General features: G+C 34.5%; 3 protein-coding genes across 7 annotated transcripts in view; 2 read left to right on the top strand and 1 right to left on the bottom strand.

Moving 5' to 3' along the window:
- The first annotated feature begins 232 nt into the window (after positions 1-232).
- On the top strand, positions 233-22,416 carry LOC108724083 (alanine aminotransferase 1). Of its 3 annotated transcripts, none has more exons than XR_001936673.1 (6): positions 233-474; positions 2,272-2,604; positions 3,614-4,058; positions 4,405-4,670; positions 4,739-5,109; positions 22,403-22,416. XR_001936673.1 is itself a non-coding variant. In XM_018450250.1 (5 exons), exons 1-5 carry the CDS (start codon positions 256-258, stop codon positions 5,015-5,017), a joined length of 1,542 nt encoding a protein of 513 aa, XP_018305752.1. In that variant the 5' UTR covers positions 233-255; the 3' UTR covers positions 5,018-5,184. The 3 variants fall into 3 exon arrangements, 1 of the variants encoding a protein (XP_018305752.1); XR_001936672.1 differs by lacking the exon at positions 22,403-22,416 and adding an exon at positions 5,207-5,226; XM_018450250.1 differs by lacking the exon at positions 22,403-22,416 and having other exon boundaries at positions 4,739-5,184.
- On the top strand, positions 5,675-20,199 carry LOC108724081 (alanine aminotransferase 1). Of its 3 annotated transcripts, none has more exons than XM_018450246.1 (6): positions 5,675-5,849; positions 11,032-12,058; positions 16,577-16,909; positions 18,846-19,290; positions 19,556-19,824; positions 19,901-20,199. In XM_018450246.1, exons 2-6 carry the CDS (start codon positions 11,696-11,698, stop codon positions 20,177-20,179), a joined length of 1,689 nt encoding a protein of 562 aa, XP_018305748.1. In that variant the 5' UTR covers positions 5,675-5,849; positions 11,032-11,695; the 3' UTR covers positions 20,180-20,199. The 3 variants fall into 3 exon arrangements, with proteins under 3 accessions (XP_018305748.1, XP_018305749.1, XP_018305750.1); XM_018450247.1 differs by having other exon boundaries at positions 5,829-5,849; positions 11,035-12,058; XM_018450248.1 differs by lacking the exon at positions 5,675-5,849 and adding an exon at positions 9,362-9,376.
- The window catches only part of LOC108724082 (glutamate decarboxylase-like protein black), a 5,991-nt gene continuing 3,799 nt past the window's right edge, over positions 21,181-23,372 (bottom strand). The window contains exons 3-5 of the mRNA XM_018450249.1: positions 22,535-22,998; positions 21,827-22,164; positions 21,181-21,529 (exon numbers count right to left, since the gene is read on the bottom strand). Coding sequence (XP_018305751.1) covers positions 21,356-21,529; positions 21,827-22,164; positions 22,535-22,998 — 976 coding nt within the window. The 3' untranslated portion in view covers positions 21,181-21,355. The remainder of the gene's footprint in view (positions 21,530-21,826; positions 22,165-22,534; positions 22,999-23,372) is intronic.

Genomic DNA, 23,372 nt, shown 5'->3' with positions numbered 1-23,372 from the left:
CTTTTGTAATTTATCTTTTATTATCTACATTATTCCAACACTATATTAAATATTTTAGAAACAAAACAGGATTATTCTTAATTATAATATATCCTACAATTTCTTTTTTCATTTTCAGATCATTTTTGCTTTATTTCTATTAGACTTTTAAAACACAAAGAAAATTATATATATATAATAAAATAATATCCTTATCACTTTTATATTCTATTAGGGACAGCGTGGGCGTGTTGATCGGGATGGCGAAGAGTAGGGATGGTAGACACACAAGAGTCTTCTGCATCGATGCGATTCCAGCTGATTATTTTGTGTCGCGACATGGCAACGAACACAGTGACGGCGACGGCGACGTCGAACCCGCGCGGTAAAGTCCTCACTGAGGACAATGTTTTCGTGAATCTTCGCAAAATGGAGTACGCGGTGCGCGGACCGCTATTCATCAGGGCACTGGAGATCGAAAAGGAGTTACAAAAGGTAAGGATAAAATGAGCCGGAACGAGTGATTTGTCAAAGACCGTATGTCACTCTAGAGCAGAATGGAATCTTCTTCAGTACATATGCAAAGAAATAAATGATATACAGGGTGTCCCAAAATTTACGACTTAAAATACTTATACAGCAAAAAAGTTTTGGTATAATAAATATAGACAAAATACAGACTAACAGGTAAATAATAAAATAGATGAGCGCAATGCAAATTATTCAAATTATATTAGCATATAAATATTTATTCAGTGAACATTTAACCAAATTATTTCTTTCGCAAATATTAAAATGGAAATAATTCAAATACAGCGTATAAACATTTAATTTTAAATAAACATGTAACCAAATTACTTTGTTGGCAAGTAATAATGTAAAAACAATTCATAGTGCGTGCAAACTATTATTTACTTAACATTAACAAATAATTAATGCGTGAGTGTAAGATAACGCGTATCAATGCATAGATATCCCAAGTGAAAAAATTTCGCTGAAATTATTCCACATTTTGAAACACTTTTCGTCAAAATTTCAGCATTTCAGTTTAATTTCGGCAATTTTTAGCTAAAAAATTCATTTTTAGCATAATTTCAGAAAAATTTCATCAAAAATTTTACAGAAATTTTAGAGTAATTTCAGTTCAGTTTCAACGATTTTTCAGTATGTTAGCTGAAAAATTCACTTTCAGTGAAATTTCAGCAAATTTTCAGCAATTTTGCTTAAATGTTCCAAAACGTGGAATAATTTCAGCGAAATTTTTTCACCAGGAATTATATTCAAGATTGAAAAATAACCCACGTTATTTTCCATTTATAACTGGTTTAGTTTCCATCTAAACCCTCAATTCAGTTCCACTTTGGTGCAAACCAAATATCTAGATTGCTTCCATTAAAATGTATTATAAACGTAAATTGGATTGTATTCCTATATACATATATACAGTATACATATATATAGTATACATATATATATTTATAGTTTTAAAGGGTCGGATAAAACCCAATTTTTCCAATTTTTTTGCGAATTTTGTCGGTTTTTTTTCCAAGGGTAAGAAAAATTCATTTTAGAAAAATTCACGCGTGCTCGTAAAACCTACCACGTTTGTTTCTCGGTTCTTTCCGTAAAGAAAATAATTGCATTAGGGTACACAGCGAGATAAGTTAACAGAAATTTTGAAATTGTATGAAAGATTGAGGTCGCATAATGTATTCAATAAAACATACCCTATTGCGCCATTAATGTAAGAATTAAAAATATAGAGTCCAAACATCATGTTTATATGATAATAGTAGGTCTAGAAAATAATTTGAATTTAAACTGAATTCATAACAAAATATTTGAAAAAAAAATAAACTACAAAGAGACACTTCAGGAGTTCATTAGATCGGAGTGTGGCAAACTAGAGTTAAAAATCTGTCTACTTAAGCTTTGCCATGTACTATAAAAAAAGGTTAGATTAGGTTTTACTATAAAAATAGAAGGACAACTAAAAAATTTTAATAAAAATAATGCTACGTAATTTCATAGATCGTATTAATTTTATAAAGGAATTTAGAAGTTATTTATGCCTTTTACATAACAAAAACAGCAATTTTTCCAAAAAAAACCAATTTTTCGGAAAAAAAACCGAAATTTTTTCGATTTTTTTCCACCAATTTGAAAAAAGCAAAAATTTGAAAATTTTTTAAAACTATACATAGCTTATAAAATCTGTAGCTTATAGTCTCCACAGTATTTGAAATTAAACACGAAGATCGTGATTGTATCTAAGATCGTTTCTTTTTGCAGGGGGTTGAAAAACCCTTCAAGGAGGTGATCAAAGTGAACACTGGCGATGCCCATGCGATGGGTCAGCAGCCTATCACGTTCTTGCGGCAGGTGCTCACCCTGACGGTTTCGCCGAATCTGCTCAACGATCCGAGCTACCCGGAGGATGCAAAGGATCGAGCTCGGATGATCTTGGGAAATTGCAATGGCGGCAGCGTGGGCTCGTACTCGGAGACCAGAGGCATCGAGTGTATTCGCAAACACGTTGCGCAATACATTCAGGAACGCGACGGCGGTATCCCCTGCGATTACTACAACATTATCCTCTCGAACGGCGCTTCTATCGGTATCAAAGTACGTGGACTTCAACTCTTTTTGTTATTTCAAACGTTATTTAAAAGTAATCTACCCAGTAAACACAAAGTCACATGTTACAACGTTACTTTTCCAGTTTATTTTTTCTATCATAATAATGAGCATGAATAATTATTTTACATGAATAATGTATATATTTATACAGGATGTCCCATTTTAATGTCCCATCCCAAATAACTTTTTTATTTTTGATCTTAGAAAAAAATGTTTTAGACAAAAGTTGTATGGCTTTGAGGAGGACATAAGGTATATTATTAGTTTGACCTTGAATAGTTGCTTGAAGTTCACGTGAAGGTCATCTTCAATTTCTTAAATGGAAACCCCTATTTTTCATTAGATATTCTTGTAGCTTACCTCGAGAGCTTTCCAAAACACTATAATAAAATATTTTTTCATCAAGTATTTTTTTAGTTATGATGCTCGAAAGTTACAGTACCTCCGGCATTCAGCATTATCCAAGGTATCCCACAGCTAAAACCTCTTAAATGTTGTTTAAAATCATGAATTAGATAACTTCATTTGTTAAGATCAAGATCATTGGAGATTGTTCCTCTTTTTTTCATTTTTACACTAAAAATTCATTTTAACGAAAAATGAAAATAAGATGTACAACTTCCAATGGCCTTGAAGTTCCACGGTCCTAAACAACATTTAAGAGATTTTAACTGTCGGTCGGACACCTTGGCTAATGCTAAATACCGGAGATACTGTAACTTTCGAGCACCATAACTAAAAAAATACTTCATGAAAAAATATTTTATTATAGTGTTTTGGAAAGCTCTCGAGGTAAGTTACAAGAATATCTAATAAAAAATAGGGGTTTCCATATAAGAAATTGAAGGCCTTCACGTGACCTTCAAGCAACTATTCAAGGTCAAACTAATGACACCACCTTATATAATGTAACTTTGTGATGTGATTTTTTTTTCAGTAGGGAATGCTATATTTTGTTTTCTTTCACCTCATCCTTTTTTTTTTTCTTTTCCAGTCATTCCTAAATCTGTTCAATGAAAGGATCGACGACAAACCATCCGGTGTGCTGATCCCAATTCCGCAGTATCCTCTGTACTCGGCGACTCTGGCGGAGTTTGGTCTCGCTCAGATCGGATACTATCTGTATGAGGATAACAAGTGGTCATTGGAAATCAGCGAGCTGGAACGAGCATTAAGAGAGGTCGAGAATACATGTAATCCTCGTGTGCTGGTGGTGATCAATCCCGGTAATCCGACCGGCCAAGTATTGACTCGCAAGAACATCGAAAACGTCATCCGTTTCGCCTATAAACATCACCTGTTCTTGTTGGCCGACGAAGTTTATCAGGATAACATATACGACAAAGACAGCGCATTCCATTCCTTCAAGAAGGTCACGATAGAGATGGGCGAGCCGTATTCGAAGATGGAACTTGCATCATTTATGTCCATCTCGAAAGGTGCGCCAAAAATGAATTCGGGAATCGGAACATAATTCGTGAAAAATCGCAAAGAGCAACCCAGCAAACAAGCTGACGTTATTTATCGTCATTTTGACGGCAAAGTAAAAAATAAATAACGTCAGCTTGTTTGCTGGGAATTTATTTAAAATATATTAGACTTTGAAGACAATTTAATCAAAGGATGTTGAATTTTTAAATTATAGTCGCAAATTTATTGAGTTAAAACACTGAACATTAATATTTGATTTGAGAAGTTTTTGAATTCTAGTTACCAAGTTAAATCCATTAATAGATTTTTCGGGAAATTTCAGAAGCATTCCGTGTTGAAGCATTTCGGTTTCAGGATATATGGGTGAGTGCGGGATTCGTGGTGGTTACGCTGAAATCATCAACATGGATCCGAAAGTGATGAAGGTGCTATTGAACTCGATTTCTGTGATGTGTCCTACCGTGCTCGGCCAGATTGTGATGGACGTTGTAGTGAATCCACCGCGATCGAATGAGCCATCATACGAGCTGTTCCAGAAGGAGAAGGAAAAAATCCTGCGTTCGCTTGCGGAGAAATCGCAGCTCGTCGATGACGTACTCAATAGTATTCCAGGATATAAGGTAACTGTCCTTTCGCGAAATAGGTAATGAAAGTTACTCAATATTTTTTACAATATTTTTATTTTTAGACGAATCCACCGATGGGTGCGATGTACGCGTTTCCACGCTTCGAGCTGCCGTCGAAGGTGATTGAGGCGGCGCGAGCGAAAGGCCAGGAACCAGACGTCTTCTACGCGTTTGAACTATTGGAGAACACTGGGATTTTAGTGCTCCCGGGCTCGTGCTTCGGCCAGATACCTGGTACGAATCATTTCCGCACTACGATACTGCCGCAAAAGAAGAAAATCAAAACAATGCTCGAAGAACTGAAGCAATTCCACATCAAGTTTCTTGAGAAATACAGTTAAATAATATATTTCCGGTTGAGAGGAAATTGACAAATTATGGAGAATAGGAATCACACAATGAGGAATGACCTCCTACGGCTGTGCATATCCAAGTGAAAGTTCAATTTTTGAACATATTAAGAACGTAAAATATTTTTGTTATGATTTATAATTTATTGACTGATATTCATTGTCTGTTCTTATTTTTAGGTCATTTTAAGGTCATCTTAAGTATTGTCTTAAAAAACGGCCCTCTGTATTGGTTTATAACATCTTAAGACTGTACTTAAGACGATCTTAAATACTGATCGACTATGAATATCGGCCATTAAGAGATGATTATTGCATACAACGGTTATTGAGTTTTGTAAAAATCTTGATAAAATTGTAAATTTGTTACATGTAAATGTAAATAAAAAAATTAGTTATTGCTAAAGAATTTGTATATATCTAATCGTTTTTGTTAAACCAACAATGGTCGATATTACGTAATAATTAATAAGAAAATAGGTTGAGCATATTAAATTTCAGTTAGGTTGCCGTATTTTTTTTAATGAAATATAATATTGTAAAATATGACATTATTACATAATAGACTGCAGAGAAAAAGACAAAGAGTGCATGTTAATTATCATTGTTTGTTAGTACGTAACGTAAAGACAAGTCACATATTGTAAAGCGAGCGAAGGAGAGGACATGCTCCGACTACCTGCTCACCCACGTGCACTTATATAATGCGTTGGCTAAAAATATGATACTAGCGATAAACGAAAAATATGCGATCTCGACAGTGTCTTTAGTGCATCGGACAGCAGTGACAGCGCCGCGAGTGAAAATCTTATCGAAATAAAGGGTGAGTAAATCACGTGTCGTATTATCGCTTTGAGTAGTCCTTTGTGCTTTGCGACGAAAATTTCACACGATGATATGTAAACGGTATTCATAATTCGATACATTGTATAATACGAGATGATTTTATTAAGGAAAAAGTCTCTAGACTATCACCCGAGACTTGTCACAATCTTAAATACAGTCTTGGCCAAAAATATTAGGCATTTATAAAAATTATTTATCTGGAATTCTTTTATATGCATTATTGGTTATCAATATTATACATAAGTTTGAAGAATTCTTCAAACTAATAATAAGAATAATTTACAATAAATATAAATCAATTTTTTAGATAAAATTTCAAGTAGTGTTTAATAAGGAGTCTAATATTTTTGGCTACGGCTGTATAAGATCAAGCCATGTACGTATTCGTCATTGCAAATGATCGATAAATAAAATTCCAAGTGTCCGGAATGCAAGTGTGTTTATTAATCAGTATATGACGCGTTAGTAGTATAATTATTGGTACAGTATTCCAATTAAGGAACACATCAATTCAAGAGAAAGTCAAAATGATGATTTTTGATGAACTTTATTTTGACGTCATGAAAATCAAAATTGATGATTTTTTGTTATAAAATTTAACTGTTTGTTGTCGTTAAGGATCAAAATAAAGTCATTTCGATTTTGGCTGCCTTTGTTGGGATTATCCCAGTATTATATTGGTCTAAATATTAGCCCAATGTATTCCGATTGCAACGTTTAACTAATAACCCAAGCAGAACAACAAGTCACGATAAATAACATTAAGATGAATCGGAAATTATTAAAAAATGACTTTTAATGATCATTTTGGAGTCACTTTGACATGATTTTGATATCATAATGACTTGCTGTTCTGCTTGGGAAATTTGTCCATGTTGCTTGAAATCTACAAAAAATTTTGCACTTAAAATGAGATATTGAGTACAAAAATTGCAAGCAACGCGAATAAAGTTATATATCGTCAATAAATTGCTATTAGGATGTTCACGATCAACGGACGTTCGTTTATCGTGAACGTTGAAAATCCGACACATGGTCATTGCGGCAGATTATTTTTGTCACGGACGATGACGTGTAGCGCGTCTTGTTATTCGCGATTTGTATCAACTAGACATTAGATAAAGTCGCGAAGTGGCTTGCATCAGTTCATAAGTCTTTAGTTTCGAGGTTCATAGTACAAAGACCGTGATCTTGGCGACCGGATTTTCTGAATGATAATTCTGATTGCACAACTAGTGCAAAATGTATTTTTCCGTTTTGACAAGTTATCGTATTTGCATCCGAAATGTGCACCACCAAAATACATTACATGTACAAGTCTAATAAAATATATGTCTGAATATATTATAATAATAAGTTACTACAATAATAAGTTAATTTAGACCGCTATATGAATAATTCAAATATATGTAAATAGAGAAAAGGCCAATTTGATCGAGATTTTGGAGACTATAATAATGTTTTTAAATGCAAATTTTAATTATATTTTTCAGTTATGTGTATAAGTTCTTCACAGAGTTCTAAAATGCTGTAGTAACATCTTAAATAGTTTTAAGATGGGTAAATGTTTACTTTATGGGACCCAGTTCCGATGACCATGACCTTGACCTTGACATATGTTGTCAAGGTTATGACCCTGAGTGACCTCTGACAGATTTTAGTTTGCGCTCTTCGTTAAAAAGTTATTAACAAAAGAAGTTTAAAAAAATAACCTGCTTTAAAAACAAATATTCTCTTTGAAAATATTAATTTTCCAAAAAATATAATAGTAATAAGGCTCAATAAATTCAAAAAATAAAAAAGGGCTACGAGCCAAAGGTTAATCGTTATAAATTTAAACTAGTAAAATAAACATATCAGAATATAAAAACTTTAATGCCGGCTATAAACAAACAAATAAATAAAGACAGTTCCAATCCCTATTGTATCATTATCAATGTTAAATAGAACAATACAATGATAAAATTAAAATTAAAAATTATACTTCACTCTCCTGTCGCAGTATTAACATTTCAGTTAACATTTGAAGCAATATCGTACAATATGGTATCGGTTTTTCACATATTATATTCTTCTGTTTATGTATGTGATAACGCATAATTATTGTTTCTTAAAGTGCGGATTTTAATAATAGAGAGACAGTCTATTATTAGACAATGCAAAGAGAGTGAAAAATAATGTCATTACTCGTTTAAGTACCGAGACAATATTGTCTCAGTGATATCTCATGATAATACATAAAACAGAAGAACATAATGTTACCGATACCATATTGTACGATATTTGCTTCAAATGTTAACTGAAATGTTAATACTGCGACAGGAGAGCAAAATATTTTTAATTTTAATTTTATCATTGTATTGTTCTATTTAACATTGATAATGATCCAATAGGGTTGAAACGTTTGTCTTTATTTATTTGTTTATAGCCGGCATTAAAGTTTTTATATTCTGATATGTTTATTTTACTAATTTAAATTTATAACGAGATTAACCTTTGGCTCGTAGTCCTTTTTTATTTTTTATTAATTTTCCATATAATTTTTCTTTTTAAAGCAGGCATTTATTTCCTGCTTTAAAAAGAAAAATTATCTTTGAAAGCATTAATTTCCCATATAATTTTTGTTTTTAAAGCATTTATTTCCTACTTTAAAAAGAACAATTATTTTTGAAAGCATTAATTTTCTATATAATTTTTGTTTTTAAAGTAGGAGTTTGCTTTTAAAACAGAAAATTTATAATTTTGTTGCGACTTTTCAAAAATTCACTGCTTTAAAAAAGTGCGCCCCTTGACAGAGGGAGGGGAGGGTGGGAGTCGCTTACAGCACTTATAGCAGAAATGAAACGTTATTTTTTTAAACTTCTTTTGTTAATAACTTTTTAACGAAGAGCGAACGCCAATTAAAACCTGTCGAAGGCCACTCAGGATTATAATCTTGATAACATATATCGAGGTCATCGGAGCTGGGTACCTAAAGCAAACATTTATCTTAAAATGCATTAATATCAAATCGACAATCAATTTATAATTGTGATATTATTATTTCAATTTCTGCAGTTTATGATTGTGTTTCGACAGTTTATATAACTAAAAAGCATATAACTAAAAAATGTATTTAGAATTTATATTTAAAAATATTAACAAAATCTATTAATACTAGCTCTTTTCTTACTTATTTTATGTTATACATATATACAATGATATAAAATTTTAAATGCGAATTTTACGTCCGAGGAATCACACAAAAATCATGATTATTTCACCGTCGTTCTTTCGCTCGAATTCGCTTCAAAACTAATTTCGAAGGTAGTTAGTTGATTCTCGATCCGTGGAAAAATATCATATAAGAAACAATTCAGACAACATGCGCAAGCGCACTTTACGAATCGCTTGCTCGCTCGCTTAGAAGCCAATTTTCAAGAAGGCGATTCAGTGTCATCGCCAAACTCGTCCTACGCCTCTACAAAAATTTTGGATGAACTTTCTGACAATTGTATTTTTGAGGTAATTATCATGGAATCTACTGTTATTACAAAAATACGTGTAGTGATACAAAGATTTTATTCAACGCTATTATCAAAAAACAGACGAAAGTCAAGGATTCCGAAAGTACGGTTGGTATTCATAGTCGGTTCTTATATTTAAAATTGTCTTATACATATATAAGTACAGTCTTAAGATGTCATGAACCAAAAATCAGAAAGGCGCATTGACGATCTTTAAACAAGGTTTTCAAATAATAATCATCTTTCTCTCTCATCTGGTTTTATTTTCTGTGTACGGTAATCCGATGTTACGTTTAATCTCAAAATTATCTCAAGTACGATTTCGAAAAAATTCCCAGCAAACACTGAATATAATTACCACATAACATAGATATAAAATTTATACATTTTATGAGTATACTGTAAAAAAATGTGGATATTAAATTCACTCCCGTATTTTTTTTAGAGTGTACGTTGTACATCAGTCATATTCTGTATTTACTGAGAATATACTACCATTTGAAAGCTTGGAAAATCATTTTTATTCTATTTGCCTGTGCTCTGTATACGCCTATTTATTTACGTTTCATATATGTTACATCTGTTTGCTTTTGGCGTTCGGTTTATCGTCGTGTTTTATTTTGTCCACATTTTATCTGTTTTTAATAATTATGTCATATTATTTTTTTGTATCTCCTTCCTTTAATTTCTGATAGACATCAAAGTGTAGTAATTTTGCTGATATCTTATTTTTTGCGTGCACATCTCTGTCTATCGTGTAAATTACTACTGTTATTTTGTATACTTAATAATTATTAAAATGTTGCTAAAATATACCTTAAGAGAGAAAAACCGTTTCGAAATATTTGAAAATATAAATACGGTATAATAAATGTTGGCTATTGGTATATTAACGCCATGGTGTAACTGCGAGTTATTGGAAAATAATTTCATAAATAATAATTAGAGAATTTGCTATTTAATAGCGGAAATATTAAGTCTTTTCCCCCCCCCCCCCCTACACTGGCCATACCACCTTCTCCTCCATCATTTGATGTTAATGGGGTGCAGAATGTTAATTGACGTTTTTTGGATAAAGATTTTCCAACATATCATTTTGCAGTATTTAAAGATAACAGTAATTCTTTATTATTTTCGGAAACGATTCGCCTCAGTTAATATACGAGTAGTATAGCTAGAATTATACATCACAGTTGTACAAATCAAAGAGAAATTTGATTATCTCTTATGGCTTTTATATCTTTATTACTGTTCTAACATAAACGCACTCTTATGTCCGTTTCTACCAATGTAGAAATTAACTTTCTCGTTTCAACTTACTCTTCATCTTTTTCTAATTCTAAGAATTAGAACCAAGATTTTTCTTTTCTTTTTCTAATTCTTAGAATCAGATAAAGATAAACAGTACCCCAAGAAACACAAAATGACTTCATTTCAACGTTACGAAAGTTAAAATGATGATTTTTTATTACAAAATTTGACTGTTTATTGACGTTAAAAATCAAAATAAAATCATTTTGATTTTTTATTGATGACCTTTTTGTGTTCCTTGGGAAGTTAAATACAAATTGAAGTTAATCTTACATTGCATGGTGAAATTAGATCTAAAAACTGCCGAGTATTCAATCTCTTTTCTCTATCTCTTTTTTTCAGGAGAACGAGTCGTTCTACCCGGCGGCATTCATATTCACGCGGGTCATCCTCCGTCACCAGATCGTCGACGTCGTCGGCGCGTCCCCAGGTGGCGTGCCACTTGGATCGAACTTCGTACCGCCGTTAACATCGTTAGCTCTCGAACGACCTCCTCCGCTGTTTGCCTCTTACCTCCCCATCGCCCCTTGCACCCAGTATTCGCTCATCGCTGCGATCGCTGGGCGCCGAGTGACGTCGAGCGACGCGGTGTGCGTGCGTTGTGTGCGTAATTTCGTATTCCGTGTCGATTTTCGTTCGACTCGCCTCGATATCGCGCGTGCGCAGGCGCGCGCATCCCGCCACGCTACGCGTATATTACAGTTTCTACGGAGTCGAGGAGTCGAGGACGGTCGAGGAGCAGAAGAGTCGGCCGCACCGGAGTTAGATCCGCTCCGGAGGAATTTCGCGCGGCGATGAGCGACGCGAGGTAGAGAAAAACGCAAACGAAGGGGGAAAAAAGCGGACGCTGATTAATCAGCGAAAGAGAGAGAGAGAGAGAGAGAGAGAGAGAGAGAGAGAGAGAGAGAGAGAGGGAGACAGAGAGCGGCGCCGCAAGTTCCCTTTCGTCGGAAGAAAAGAGAGAGGGTCAAGAGGGCAAGGAAGGGGAGGAGCAGGGTAACCAAACATGTCGCATCTGAGGAACGCGATGATCGCCGGCAGCTGGCCGACGAAGACGATGTCGGTGACAGCATCGGTGGCGGCGACATCAGCGGCGAGACAAAGTGCCGGCAGCGGCGGCGGGGCGTTGATTGGTCGAGGGGTAGGGATGGTGGACGCGTCGCCGGTGTCCTCCGCACCGATGCTACTCCAGCCGGTTATTCCGTGTCGCGGCATGGCATCGAGCGCAGCGACGGCGGCGGCAACGGCGAGCCCGTGCGGCAAGGTCCTCACCGAGGACAACGTCTTCGTGAACCTGCGCAAGATGGAGTACGCGGTGCGCGGGCCGCTGCTCATCAGGGCGCTGGAGATCGAGAAGGAGCTGCAAAAGGTAAGGGACAAACTAGCCCAGCAGTCAGCCAAATTTGAGAAAAGCTGCGGCATATCTTGCCAAGCGTCTGCAACAAATTTGGCAGAAACGACGACCTGGGTGATGCAAAAGAGCTGTTAACCGAATTGGCGTTCGCAAAACGGCAACAACAATGTTATAAAAGAATTGTAAATCGGAACGAGCGACCCGTCAAGGGCGACGACTCGCCACTTTAAGGCGGAATAGAGTCGCCTCCGAATACGAGCCTCAAAAAAAAGGAACCATATATAGTAGCGACACAGAGTTGTACGGGACTACTCGTAGCAGTTACATCGAATGTAAACTGAACGAGCGCGAAAGAAGGGCGAGAGGGATGGAAGAGGGATGGGCTCGGTGATAGAACGCGAGGTTGTCATGGAGAAACGCCAAGTATCGAAGGCGAAGGACGAGGAGGAGGGGAGGGGGAAATAATCGCTAATTAAGGTTCTAATTGTGAAGTGCGAATAACTGGGAATGCGCTTTTACCTTAAGATTGCACTTTATTAACCGCGCACGAGAGATAAGATAAGCACATCCAGGAAAAGAAGCTGTGAAAAATATATATCGCGAGATATCGCGAGATAGGATGCATTCTTGACATTGAACAAAAATATGACTAATAGGAAAGGCAACGTTAAAATTGGACAGTCTTTGTTGGAGGCTTCAGTTTTAAACCCATCACTTTTAAATGCAATGTCGTGCGCAGCTGTGGAAAAATATTCCGCGTAATTTACATTTTGTTCAAAACATGGATTTAGACGCTGATATCTTATCTATTTAAAAAATCAGGTGTAAATTAGCACATTAGGAGATCACACGTTTAAAAATTAGAAGAACATAATATACAGAGTGTCTCACAACTACTGTACAATACTTTAATGGCATATTTCGAAGGCAAAGTAAATTTTAAACAAAGTACAATTTAAACAATAAACAGCATTTTAACTTTTAATCAAGTCACTTTCAATAGAATAAAAGATCTTAATACGAAAATGTCGAGGTCGCAATTGTTTCTGAATTATAACTAATCAGATATATGCAGAATATCATATAGAATTGCGCGCTGAGGTCCATTGTTACACTGACACGTGTTATTAATGACAGACCGATGCGCGTGTTTATATAACTATGGTCTTTAATTAACGCGCGAATTTTACGCGTTATTACTCATTATCTTTTATCGATTATAATTCAAAACTTTTGTACAACATTTTCGTATAAGAATCTTTTACTTTACTTCTAGAATATGCTATTCATACACAGATATTGTACAGTAATTGTGAGACACCCTGTATAACAAGTAAATAAGGAACATACCTAAATTATTTACGTCTAAGCATTCATCTAATTTATTTTAAGTAATAAAATATTGACACACAGATATTTCTATACTATATTAGAATATAAATATTTATCCAAATTATATATACAGGGTGTCCCGTAAGTTTTTGCCAATCGCTTTTGTGTAGATAGAGCAGACTAAACTAAGTCGAAAAATCCTCTACCATTTTGCAATTTTCGCAATGATTAACAAGATATTAATTACTAAAAATCGCTGAAAATTGGTTTTCAATCATTTTTTAAAATAAATAATTTTTGTCTCTTACAGTTTTTCTGTAAAGTTGATAGTATTTGAGTAAAAAATTATTGAAGACTAATATTCGGCAATTTTTAGTAATTAATATCTTGTTAATCATTGCGAAAATTGCAAAATGGTAGAGGACTTTTCGATTCAATTTAGTCAGCTCTATCTATACAAAAGCGATTAGCAAAAACTTACGGGACACTCTGTATATATATCTGTTCTGCAAATAATAAAATATAGATGAGCGCAATGTAAAACATCTAAATTACATTAGCACGTAAATATTTATTTAAATTAACTCCTGCAGGTAACAACATAGATAAGCGCGCGCACACACACACACACACACACACACACACACAATATCTAAATAATATTAACATATAAATAATTAAATTATCTGCTCTGCAAATAATAAAATATAAATGAATGCAATATAGAACATCAAAATTAATTAATATATATATTTACCCAAATTATTTAAAAAACATTTTTTTATCTAAATTATTTCTTCTGCAAATAGAATGGAACGATTCGAACACAGCGAGTGCAATGTTATCTAAGAAAAGATTAACGAACGAGTGTACGATAATGCGTGTTGATAACGTGGAGTACAAGGTATTTTATAGTATCGTAGTCGACGCATTTTATCCTACTCAATCATGTAATCAACAAGCATTTATGTCGCTCACGCACAGCGTGAGAACGTAACTCAATTGCCTTGAGCAGCCTCGAGCGAGTAACTTTCATTTTTATTTCGGTAATATATTGGTCAGACACATATGGTAGCCTTTTATCACGTTATCAAATCCGAGGAAGGATATTAATACTAACATGAACGTATACACTGTATGAAAATGCAGAGATCGATTATATATTTAAAAAAAAACACATTTAAAATTAAAAGTATCGAAGGCGAGAAGACTTAGATATGTTTATGCCATTATCTCCCTAAATAATGTTTCCTCGTAAACGATTATTCTTCCGGAACTGTTTTATGTCATTTACGGATATACAGAGTGTACCAGAATAAACGCATTTCTTTAGAGACATCTATTTATAGGCTGCATCGTTCTAATTTCGTTGATTTCATGGTGCTTAGAGTCTCGAAAATGCTACTTTTTATGCGCACTCTTTTATACATTTCTTTCTAAAGTACCAGATACGTTTAAAATTTTTTAATATAGGAATATCAACCTTTCGCAAATGTGAACGACTGGTTTGTTGGAAACAAAAGAAATGCGTTTAATTCATCAGTGCAATTACACGCTGAATAATATTATTATGCCGTAAACGTTCTCGCGTTTCTATTCGTTTCACACGTAATTGCATAACGCTCGTCGATGACGTAGTTTTGCGGTGCGAAGTTTACCCATTTTAGCAAAATGACATTATTTTCTCTGATAAAGGTAGTTTCGAGTGTAAAAATATATGATATTTTTTGACACGAAAATTATTTACTTAATTATTTAACTTCTCTGATGAAAAAATGTAAGTTCTCATATTTTTAAAATTAACTCTTATATTTTTGAAAATTTGTCATATTCAAACTTATGAAGCTTTCTGAAAAAAATACTTTAACTCTTCTGGTCTGTTCTGATTTATTATACGAATAAATTATACAGATAATTATAATTAAAAAGCTCTGAAAAATAAAAAATTAAAAAGTTTCGTAAAAAACTTCTTATATATTTTCTTCAAAAATTATAGAAAATTTTAAAATTCACGCACATATATAGGGTATATATCCGGAAATTAGCACAAGAATATCATAGCAAGATAGAGCAGACTAAACTGACAATGAGTTGAAAAGTCCTTTATCATTTTGCAATTTTCGCAATTAACGAGATATTAATTAAAAATCGCTGAATATTGGTTTTCAATAATTTTTTACTCAAATATTATCAACTTTACAGAAAAACAGCGAGAGATAAAAATTGTTTATTTTCTTCTCATAAAGTTCTGAGAATTTTTTCAGAATTTTTTAATATCGTATTTTCTCATGTCGATAAAAATAAGAAAATGCAGTACTAAAAAGATGATAAAAAATTCTGAAAAAATTCTTAGAGTTCCATGAGAAGAAAATAAATAATTTTTGTCTCTTGCAGTTTTTCTGTAAAGTTGATAGTATTTGAGTAAAAAATTATTGAATATCAATATTCAGCGATTTTTAGTAATTAATATCTCGTTAACTATTGCGAAAATTGCAAAATGGTAGAGGACTTTTCGACTTAGTTTAGTCTGATCTATCTTACTATAATATTCTGATGCGGTAATTTCCGAGTACTCTGTATATGAAGAATTTAAAAAAAGTTCCAGAGTTCATACAAAATATTCTGAAAAATTTATTAAAAATTTATAAAATTACTATCATTTGAAATTGGATCGAAGAAAATAAATCTAATTAAGAGAAATCCTATTTTCGATCAAAGCGGATCTGAATGCTTCAATATTTCGGTATGAATTCATGTAAGTATATATTCAATTTTGCAAACCGCGCGCAGAAATTTTTTTTGAGTTTCAAAAGTTTCAAGACTGAAAAAGATTTCCAGAATTGGATATAAAATGACATATAGAGAATAGGATTTTTCTTACTTAATTAAATTATAAAATTATACAGAAATTTCGAAAAATTCTGCAATTTAAACACAAATTCTATAAAAAATTCTATGAACAACCATGTAAAAAAATTTATAAAAAGATTTTCACTAAGGTTACTAAAGAATAATACATCTTAAGATTTCGATATATTTTTAGAAACAACTGAAATACATACATTATTTGAATTATAAGCAATTGAAAGATATCGCGCATTTCTGCGAACTATAAGTCTCAAGGATTCGAATAAATAATAAAATCTTACTTTCTGTTTAACTTCAAAAACACCTTGAATTTAAGTTTGTTTGTCTTTGCAGGGCGTTAAAAAACCCTTCAAGGAGGTAATCAAAGCGAATGTGGGCGATGCCCACGCGATGGGTCAGCAGCCTATCACGTTCCTGCGGCAAGTACTCACCCTGACAGTCTCGCCGAATCTGTTGAACGATCCGAGCTACCCGGAAGACGCGAAGGATCGCGCCAGGTTGGTCCTGGGAGGTTGCAAGGGCGGCAGCGTTGGCTCGTATTCGGAATCGGCCGGCATCGAGTGTGTTCGCAAGCATGTTGCACAGTACATTCAGGAACGCGATGGCGGTATCCCTTGCGATTACCACAACGTCATCCTCTCGAACGGTGCTTCTGATGGTATCAAGGTACTCAGATTTCACTTATCTCTTTATTATTCGAAACATTTGAAAGCAATCTAGTAATGTTCTATCTAGTAGTGTTACGTAGTAATGTTCTGGCATGTAAGAACCGTAAATTGACAAATGTCAAAAGTCAAAACGGAAAGTAATGTTAAAAAATATTGAAAAAGATGAAAGATTTTGCAATCTTATTGTTCAAGTCCGATTTTTCTACACAATAATAAGCATACAAAGTTATTTTATGCGTACAGCATATATATATTTATGCATTAGATCAGTATTTTTCAACTTCCTTTAATTTGCGACACATTTATAAATAACGAGCCAAATTTGTCGAGATACATCATTACCGAGATGCACATGCTTCAGTTCTAAGCATAGATCTTTTGTCGAATACCGCCAACACGACAGTTAAAAATAAATAGAAATAAGTTCTAGAGCTTCTATTGTTTTATCTCATTGTTTTAAAAGTAAGTTTATTGCAATGGCGATATTGGATCAAAGAAAAGTTCTGCGGAATTTTGTTAGCTCAAAATTATATACAGAATATATTTATTGCGAAATTTTCAACTATCTGACGTGAAGCTTGAAGTTTTTCCTAGAAGTTCGTTTTTAAAAAAATGTTCCTATAACTTTTTCTTACCAAGTTACATGCGGATTATATAAAAACATTCTGATTTTGATTGCTCATAATTCCGTTAAAAATCATCGTACCGTAATAATAAAACAGATTCTTAAAGCTGAAACGTTGTTCTATCAAGTGGTGTAATTGCCAATTTTTAAAGAAATAAAATTTATGTACATTTGAACTAAAAATGTAACATTACTGTCCTTTTTCCCATTGCGCAATGATTATACGGATAGCAATATGATTTTTAATAGTGTCATGCGCGATCAAAATCAGAATGCTCCTTTTTACTTAATTCGCGAATAACTCAAGAACAAACAATCGTAGAAACATTTTTAAAAAACGATTTTATAAGGGAAACTCCAAACTTTCACGATATAGATAATCGAAAATTTTCGCAAATTTTTTTTGACACGTAACAAACTCAAAGTAAGAAGAAAACTTTTCCTTTTTTTCAGCTCGTAGTTTTCTATATCTATATAAAAATTATAAAACTCACATAAATTCTAAAAATATAGTAACCATTCGAGAGTAGAGATTTCAAGCTTTAAACATTTTTTTAATTTAAATTTTGATTGTATTTTTAACGAAAATATTGTGTATATAATTTTGAGCTAACAAAATGTCACAGAACTTTTCCTCCAACCCAATATTTTAGTTCAAATAAGAGTAATTAATGAAAATAAATATAACTTAGATAATTTTTATTATTTAAAAAATATCGTTTACCTTGCGTGTTATAATAATTTTTTATTTCTATACTTTTTTGCTTTTTCTCATTTTCTTTAGAATTTTCACGACACATTTGGAGACACTAGTTGAAAAACCTTGCATTTGCGTATGCAATGCATGGCATATAAAATTGTAACTTTGATATTTTGGACAGACTGATAGTATAATAGCTATTAAGAGGATGCTGTGGAGTGGCCAAATTGTCGGGATTTTGCAGATCGATATAAATCTTCGAATTTACTGAACGGAATCAAAAATCCTTTTACAGACTTAAAGTAGACGCAAAATTTAGGAGTGTTGCAATAGACTTTATACTAAAATCAGTAGACCTTGTACTAAAATCGAAAAAAAATTAAAAAATTGTTAAACATTCTTTCGATTTTAGAGTATAAAATCCACTGCACCACCCCCGAATTTTACGTCTATTTTAATCCTGTAAAAGGATTTTTTATTCCGTTCAGTCAATTCAAAGATTTTTATACGACTGTAATGTGATAATTTGATCACTCCAACACCCCCTTAAGCCATATTTTACCTTTTCTTAAATACATTCTTGTCTAATTCTGAATTTTCTCTTTCCAGTCATTCCTAAAACTATTCAACGAAAGAATCAACGATAAACCATCTGGCGTGCTGATCCCAATTCCGCAGTATCCTCTGTACTCGGCGACCTTGGCGGAGTTTGGACTCGCTCAAATCGGGTACTATCTGGATGAGGATAACAAGTGGTCGCTAGAAGTCCGCGAGCTGGAACGAGCATTAAGAGAAGTCAAGGATACGTGTAATCCTCGCGTATTGGTGGTGATCAATCCCGGTAATCCAACCGGCCAAGTATTGACTCGCAAGAACATCGAAAATGTCATCCGCTTCGCCCATAAACATCATCTATTCTTGCTGGCCGATGAGGTTTACCAAGACAACATATACGACAAAGACAGCGCATTCCATTCCTTCAAGAAAGTCATGACGGAGATGGGCGAGCCGTATTCGAAGATGGAACTTGCATCGTTTATGTCCATCTCGAAAGGTGCGCGAAAAAAGAGTATGGGAATCGAAATATCTAGCGATAAGAATCGCTAAAAACAATTTATTTAAAATATTAGGCTTTCAAGATAATTTAATCAAGGAACATTGAATTCTTAAATTATGTTCACAATAATTTGTTGATTTAGTTGAAACATTGAACGGGAATATTTAATTTGAGAAATTATTGAGAATTTCGATTATCAAATTAAATTCATGAATAGATTTCTCGGAAAATTTCAAAAGCATTCCGTGCATTTCGTTTTCAGGATATATGGGTGAGTGCGGGATCCGTGGCGGTTACGCCGAAATCATCAACATGGACCCGGAAGTGATGAAGGTGCTATTGAAGTCGATCTCTGCGATGCTGTGTCCTACTGTGCTCGGCCAGGTCGTGATGGATGTTGTGGTGAATCCGCCGCGACCGAATGAGCCATCGTATGAGGAATTCCAGAAAGAAAAGAAAGAAACTCTACGTTCTCTAGCAGAGAGATCGCAGCTCGTCGTCGACACACTCAATAGTATTCCAGGATTTAAGGTGACTGTTCTTTCATAGGATAGCCAAGAAAAATTGCGCTCAACGTTTTTACAATGTCTTTGCTTTTCCTTTTCAGGCGAATCCGCCGATGGGCGCGATGTATGTGTTCCCGCGTTTCGAGTTGCCGCTAAAAGCGATTGAGGCGGCGCGAGCGAAAGGTCAAGAACCAGACGTCTTCTACGCATTCAAACTGCTGGAGAGCACCGGGATTTGTGTAATCCCAGGCTCGGGCTTCGGCCAGATACCCGGTACACACCATTTCCGGACCACCATACTGCCGCAAAAAGAGAAAATGAAAACAATGCTCGAAGCACTGAAGCAATTCCACATCAAGTTCCTTAAGGAATACAGTTAAATATAATTATATTTTTGGTTCAAAAATTGAGATTATAAAGAATTGGAATAGGAATTAATGAGGAGTAATCGCATGGGGCTGTGCATATCCGCGTGAGGACTAATTTCCGGTCCAAACATTTCGCGAATGAAATATTTTTATTACAATTAATAATAACTCATTATTGAAAGACAGTTATCGCATACGATATTATTTCTGAGTTGCGTTTGTGTAGAAATTGTGACGAAACTTTAAATCGTTGTATGTAAATGTAAATGTAAATGTAAATCATTGCTGAAAGATACCTGTAAATATCTGGTAGTTATATCGTTATGCCGACAACGGTCGATATTATATTATACATATAATTAATAGTCAACAAGAAGAGAAGTTGAATATTGTTGCAGTCAATCTGTTGTATTTTTTTGCAATTTCCTATTCTTTCCTTACTAACTTCCAATTAAGAAAATATTAATTATTTACAGTTTTTCAGCACATTAACACCTTTCTAATATGATTAAGCATCGAATTATTAAAAATTGCTTGTCAATTTAATTTAATTTGTGATATTATTACAGTAGTTTAATTGCGTTTATAGGTCTGGAAAACTAATTCAGCGCGTAATTCGAATAACTACAAATATGGTATACATGCACATACACATATTATATATATATATATATATAATTCACATTCAATTATTTTAAGCATTAAAGATCCAGCTTCCACTGTTATAGGCATTTAATTTCTATTGATTGTGTTCTCACATGTATGGTCTAAAGTAAGATTTTTATTGTTAAATATTAATTTCCTTTTTCTTAAATTGTTTCTTTTATTACTTGCAATTCGACAACATATATACAGGATAAACTTCTGCTGTGGAATGTCAATTCTCTCTTTTTCACTCGCTTTTTTGTTCTAAATTGATTAATTCGCACAAAAAGAGAAAGAAAATAGAAGAAAGAAAGTAATAAGAACGCAGAGAAGACTATAATACATATATAATTAAAATTGAATGCGCGCACTTTATGCATAAATTAAAAAGAAAATTGAGAGAGATGTTAATGATTGTTTCTTGTTTTCTCCCAACGCGGATTTATCCACACGTTGATTTATCAAGTGCAAATATTTCTTAAGCTAGTAATACATACACAGCCTATATCGCTATTTACAGTACAATTATATTGATAGAACTAATCAAAGGTCCATGGCGAGCCTTTCTATCTCCTCAACGAAGAACTTCATATCAGTCTTCGTTAGTCCCGAGTTCTGCAGCACCAATCTGAAGAAGTTCGGCATATTTCTCAATGTTTGATACGTAATCAACATTGTTCCGGCTCGTACCATTCGTTCCTTGATTATCGGCGCGATCTACAATGATTTCATCAAAATGAAATCAAGATATACAAATTAACAAAATAGAAGAAAATAAATTATAAATTCAAAATAGCACATAAGTTTAATAAAAAAAAACCGTAATGTGTTAAAAATAATCACTTCAGTTAACAATACGGAAACTAACAATCAGGATATTGAGTTTATTATCTCATCAATCCAAGCGAAACAAAAATGATTCGCTTGATTCTCCTAATTCATTATTTTGCACCTATAATATAAGTGTCGTCAACAAAAACGCGCTTAGATCAAACAGAGTCGAGTGTCGCGCACCTTGTGAAGTGCCTGTTCGAGTTCCTGGCCGGCCAGGTGCCTCTTCGACGGCGGGATGTAGCGGAAGCAAACGTTGATGCACTCCGGCTCGACGAGCAGGTGCCAGCCGTCGCGTATCCTGATGAGATCGGTAAAGTGGCGCGAGAGCGCGAACACGTGGTCGACGTGGGCCTCGAGGCCGCGCGTGCCCTTCGCCTTCCACATGTACCAGAATTTGACGACGTCGGCGCGGCGGCCGCATTGCACGTGGCGATCACCGCAATCGAACGACGCGTCGTAGAACTTGTCGTTCTGGAAAAGGTAGCTCGCCCTGCAGCCGTGCGCCGCTTGTAACAAACCTAAGGGTGAAACTCAGTTAATTTTTCATTTACACGATGTTCCAATTCAGAATATATAAAAAAAAGATACTTGAGATTTTAATTATCTAAAGTACTGAAAAGTTACGAATTAGGTAAAATATTGATAAAATAGTATATAATAAATATAACAAAATTACGTTAAGTGATTAACTTATAAATTAATCAATTTAATTAATTAAAATTTATACATTATACGATATTTTAATTTTAAGATAAGATCATTATTAAGATATAAATTAGAGTATAAATTATAAAACGAACGAAAAAAATTTTCTCTATCAAAAAAATAAATAAAAATAAAGAGACACAAGTACAAGGTACAAGGAAAGATATAAGAATAAAGAGAGACCTTCATGACGGAGCAGCAGGGTGGAACACTGTTGCGGCGCAGCAAGCAGCTTGTGGGGGTTCCAGGTGACGGAGTCGGCGAACTGAATGCCGTCCAGGAGGCCACGGTACGTCTCGGAGACGAGTGCACCTCCGCCCCACGCGGCATCCACGTGGAACCATAGCCCATGTTTCTTGCAGACTTCTGCGATCTCCCTCAGGGGGTCAAACGCGCCTATCACGGTGGTACCCGCGGTGGCGGATACGACGAGCGGCGCGGCGCCCTCCTCGACGGCTCGAGCGATCTGAACCTCCAGATCGGAGACCACCATCTTGCCACGAGAGTCGACCTTGACCAGGTATACGTTGTCGTAGCCGATACCCAGAAACGCGGCGAGCTTCTTCACGGAATAGTGCGCGTCCTCCGAAGTGAACACTACCAGTCGTGGCATCTGCGATAATCCGGATTGCTTCAGATTCGGATATCTGTAAATTAATAACCAAGTGTTACCACTTTATTCATTTGATCCCAATGATAACAAATGATGTATGTAATAATAATTAATTGATAATAATTATCAATATACAAATTGATGCTCGAATATGTTAAGGATATATTAAATCACTGTAAAGAAAATTAAATTTGGAAGTATGTTTAATATTTACTAGAGGTGTGCGAGAACTCGAATAGATCGGGTCGGGTCGGGAAATTTTTGTCAGGATCAAGTCGGGTTCCCAAAATTTTCGGGATTCCCGACAGAGTCGGGATTCGACCCGATGTCTTCCCGATCCGTCCCGAGTTTCCGATATTTTCGAGTTCTCGCACACCTCTAATATTTACACTTCAAATAAACTATACA

Source organism: Mycetomoellerius zeteki, unplaced genomic scaffold, assembly GCF_001594055.1.
Source record: "Mycetomoellerius zeteki isolate Tzet28-1 unplaced genomic scaffold, Tzet1.0 scaffold273, whole genome shotgun sequence".
Lineage (NCBI taxonomy): Eukaryota > Metazoa > Arthropoda > Insecta > Hymenoptera > Formicidae > Mycetomoellerius > Mycetomoellerius zeteki.
The sequence above is the reverse complement of the archived record's forward strand: the minus strand, read 5'-3'. Positions and strand labels throughout refer to the sequence as shown.

Excerpts from the sequence above, each read along its gene's own strand:
- LOC108724081 (XM_018450246.1), top strand. The coding sequence starts at position 11,696 with ATGTCGCATCTGAGGAACGCGATGATCGCCGGCAGCTGGCCGACGAAG. Across the intron at positions 12,059-16,576 it reads TCGAGAAGGAGCTGCAAAAG|GGCGTTAAAAAACCCTTCAA; the intron begins GTAAGGGACAAA and ends TTGTCTTTGCAG. Across the intron at positions 16,910-18,845 it reads GTGCTTCTGATGGTATCAAG|TCATTCCTAAAACTATTCAA; the intron begins GTACTCAGATTT and ends TTCTCTTTCCAG.
- LOC108724083 (XM_018450250.1), top strand. The coding sequence starts at position 256 with ATGGTAGACACACAAGAGTCTTCTGCATCGATGCGATTCCAGCTGATT. Across the intron at positions 475-2,271 it reads TCGAAAAGGAGTTACAAAAG|GGGGTTGAAAAACCCTTCAA; the intron begins GTAAGGATAAAA and ends TTCTTTTTGCAG. Across the intron at positions 2,605-3,613 it reads GCGCTTCTATCGGTATCAAA|TCATTCCTAAATCTGTTCAA; the intron begins GTACGTGGACTT and ends TTTCTTTTCCAG.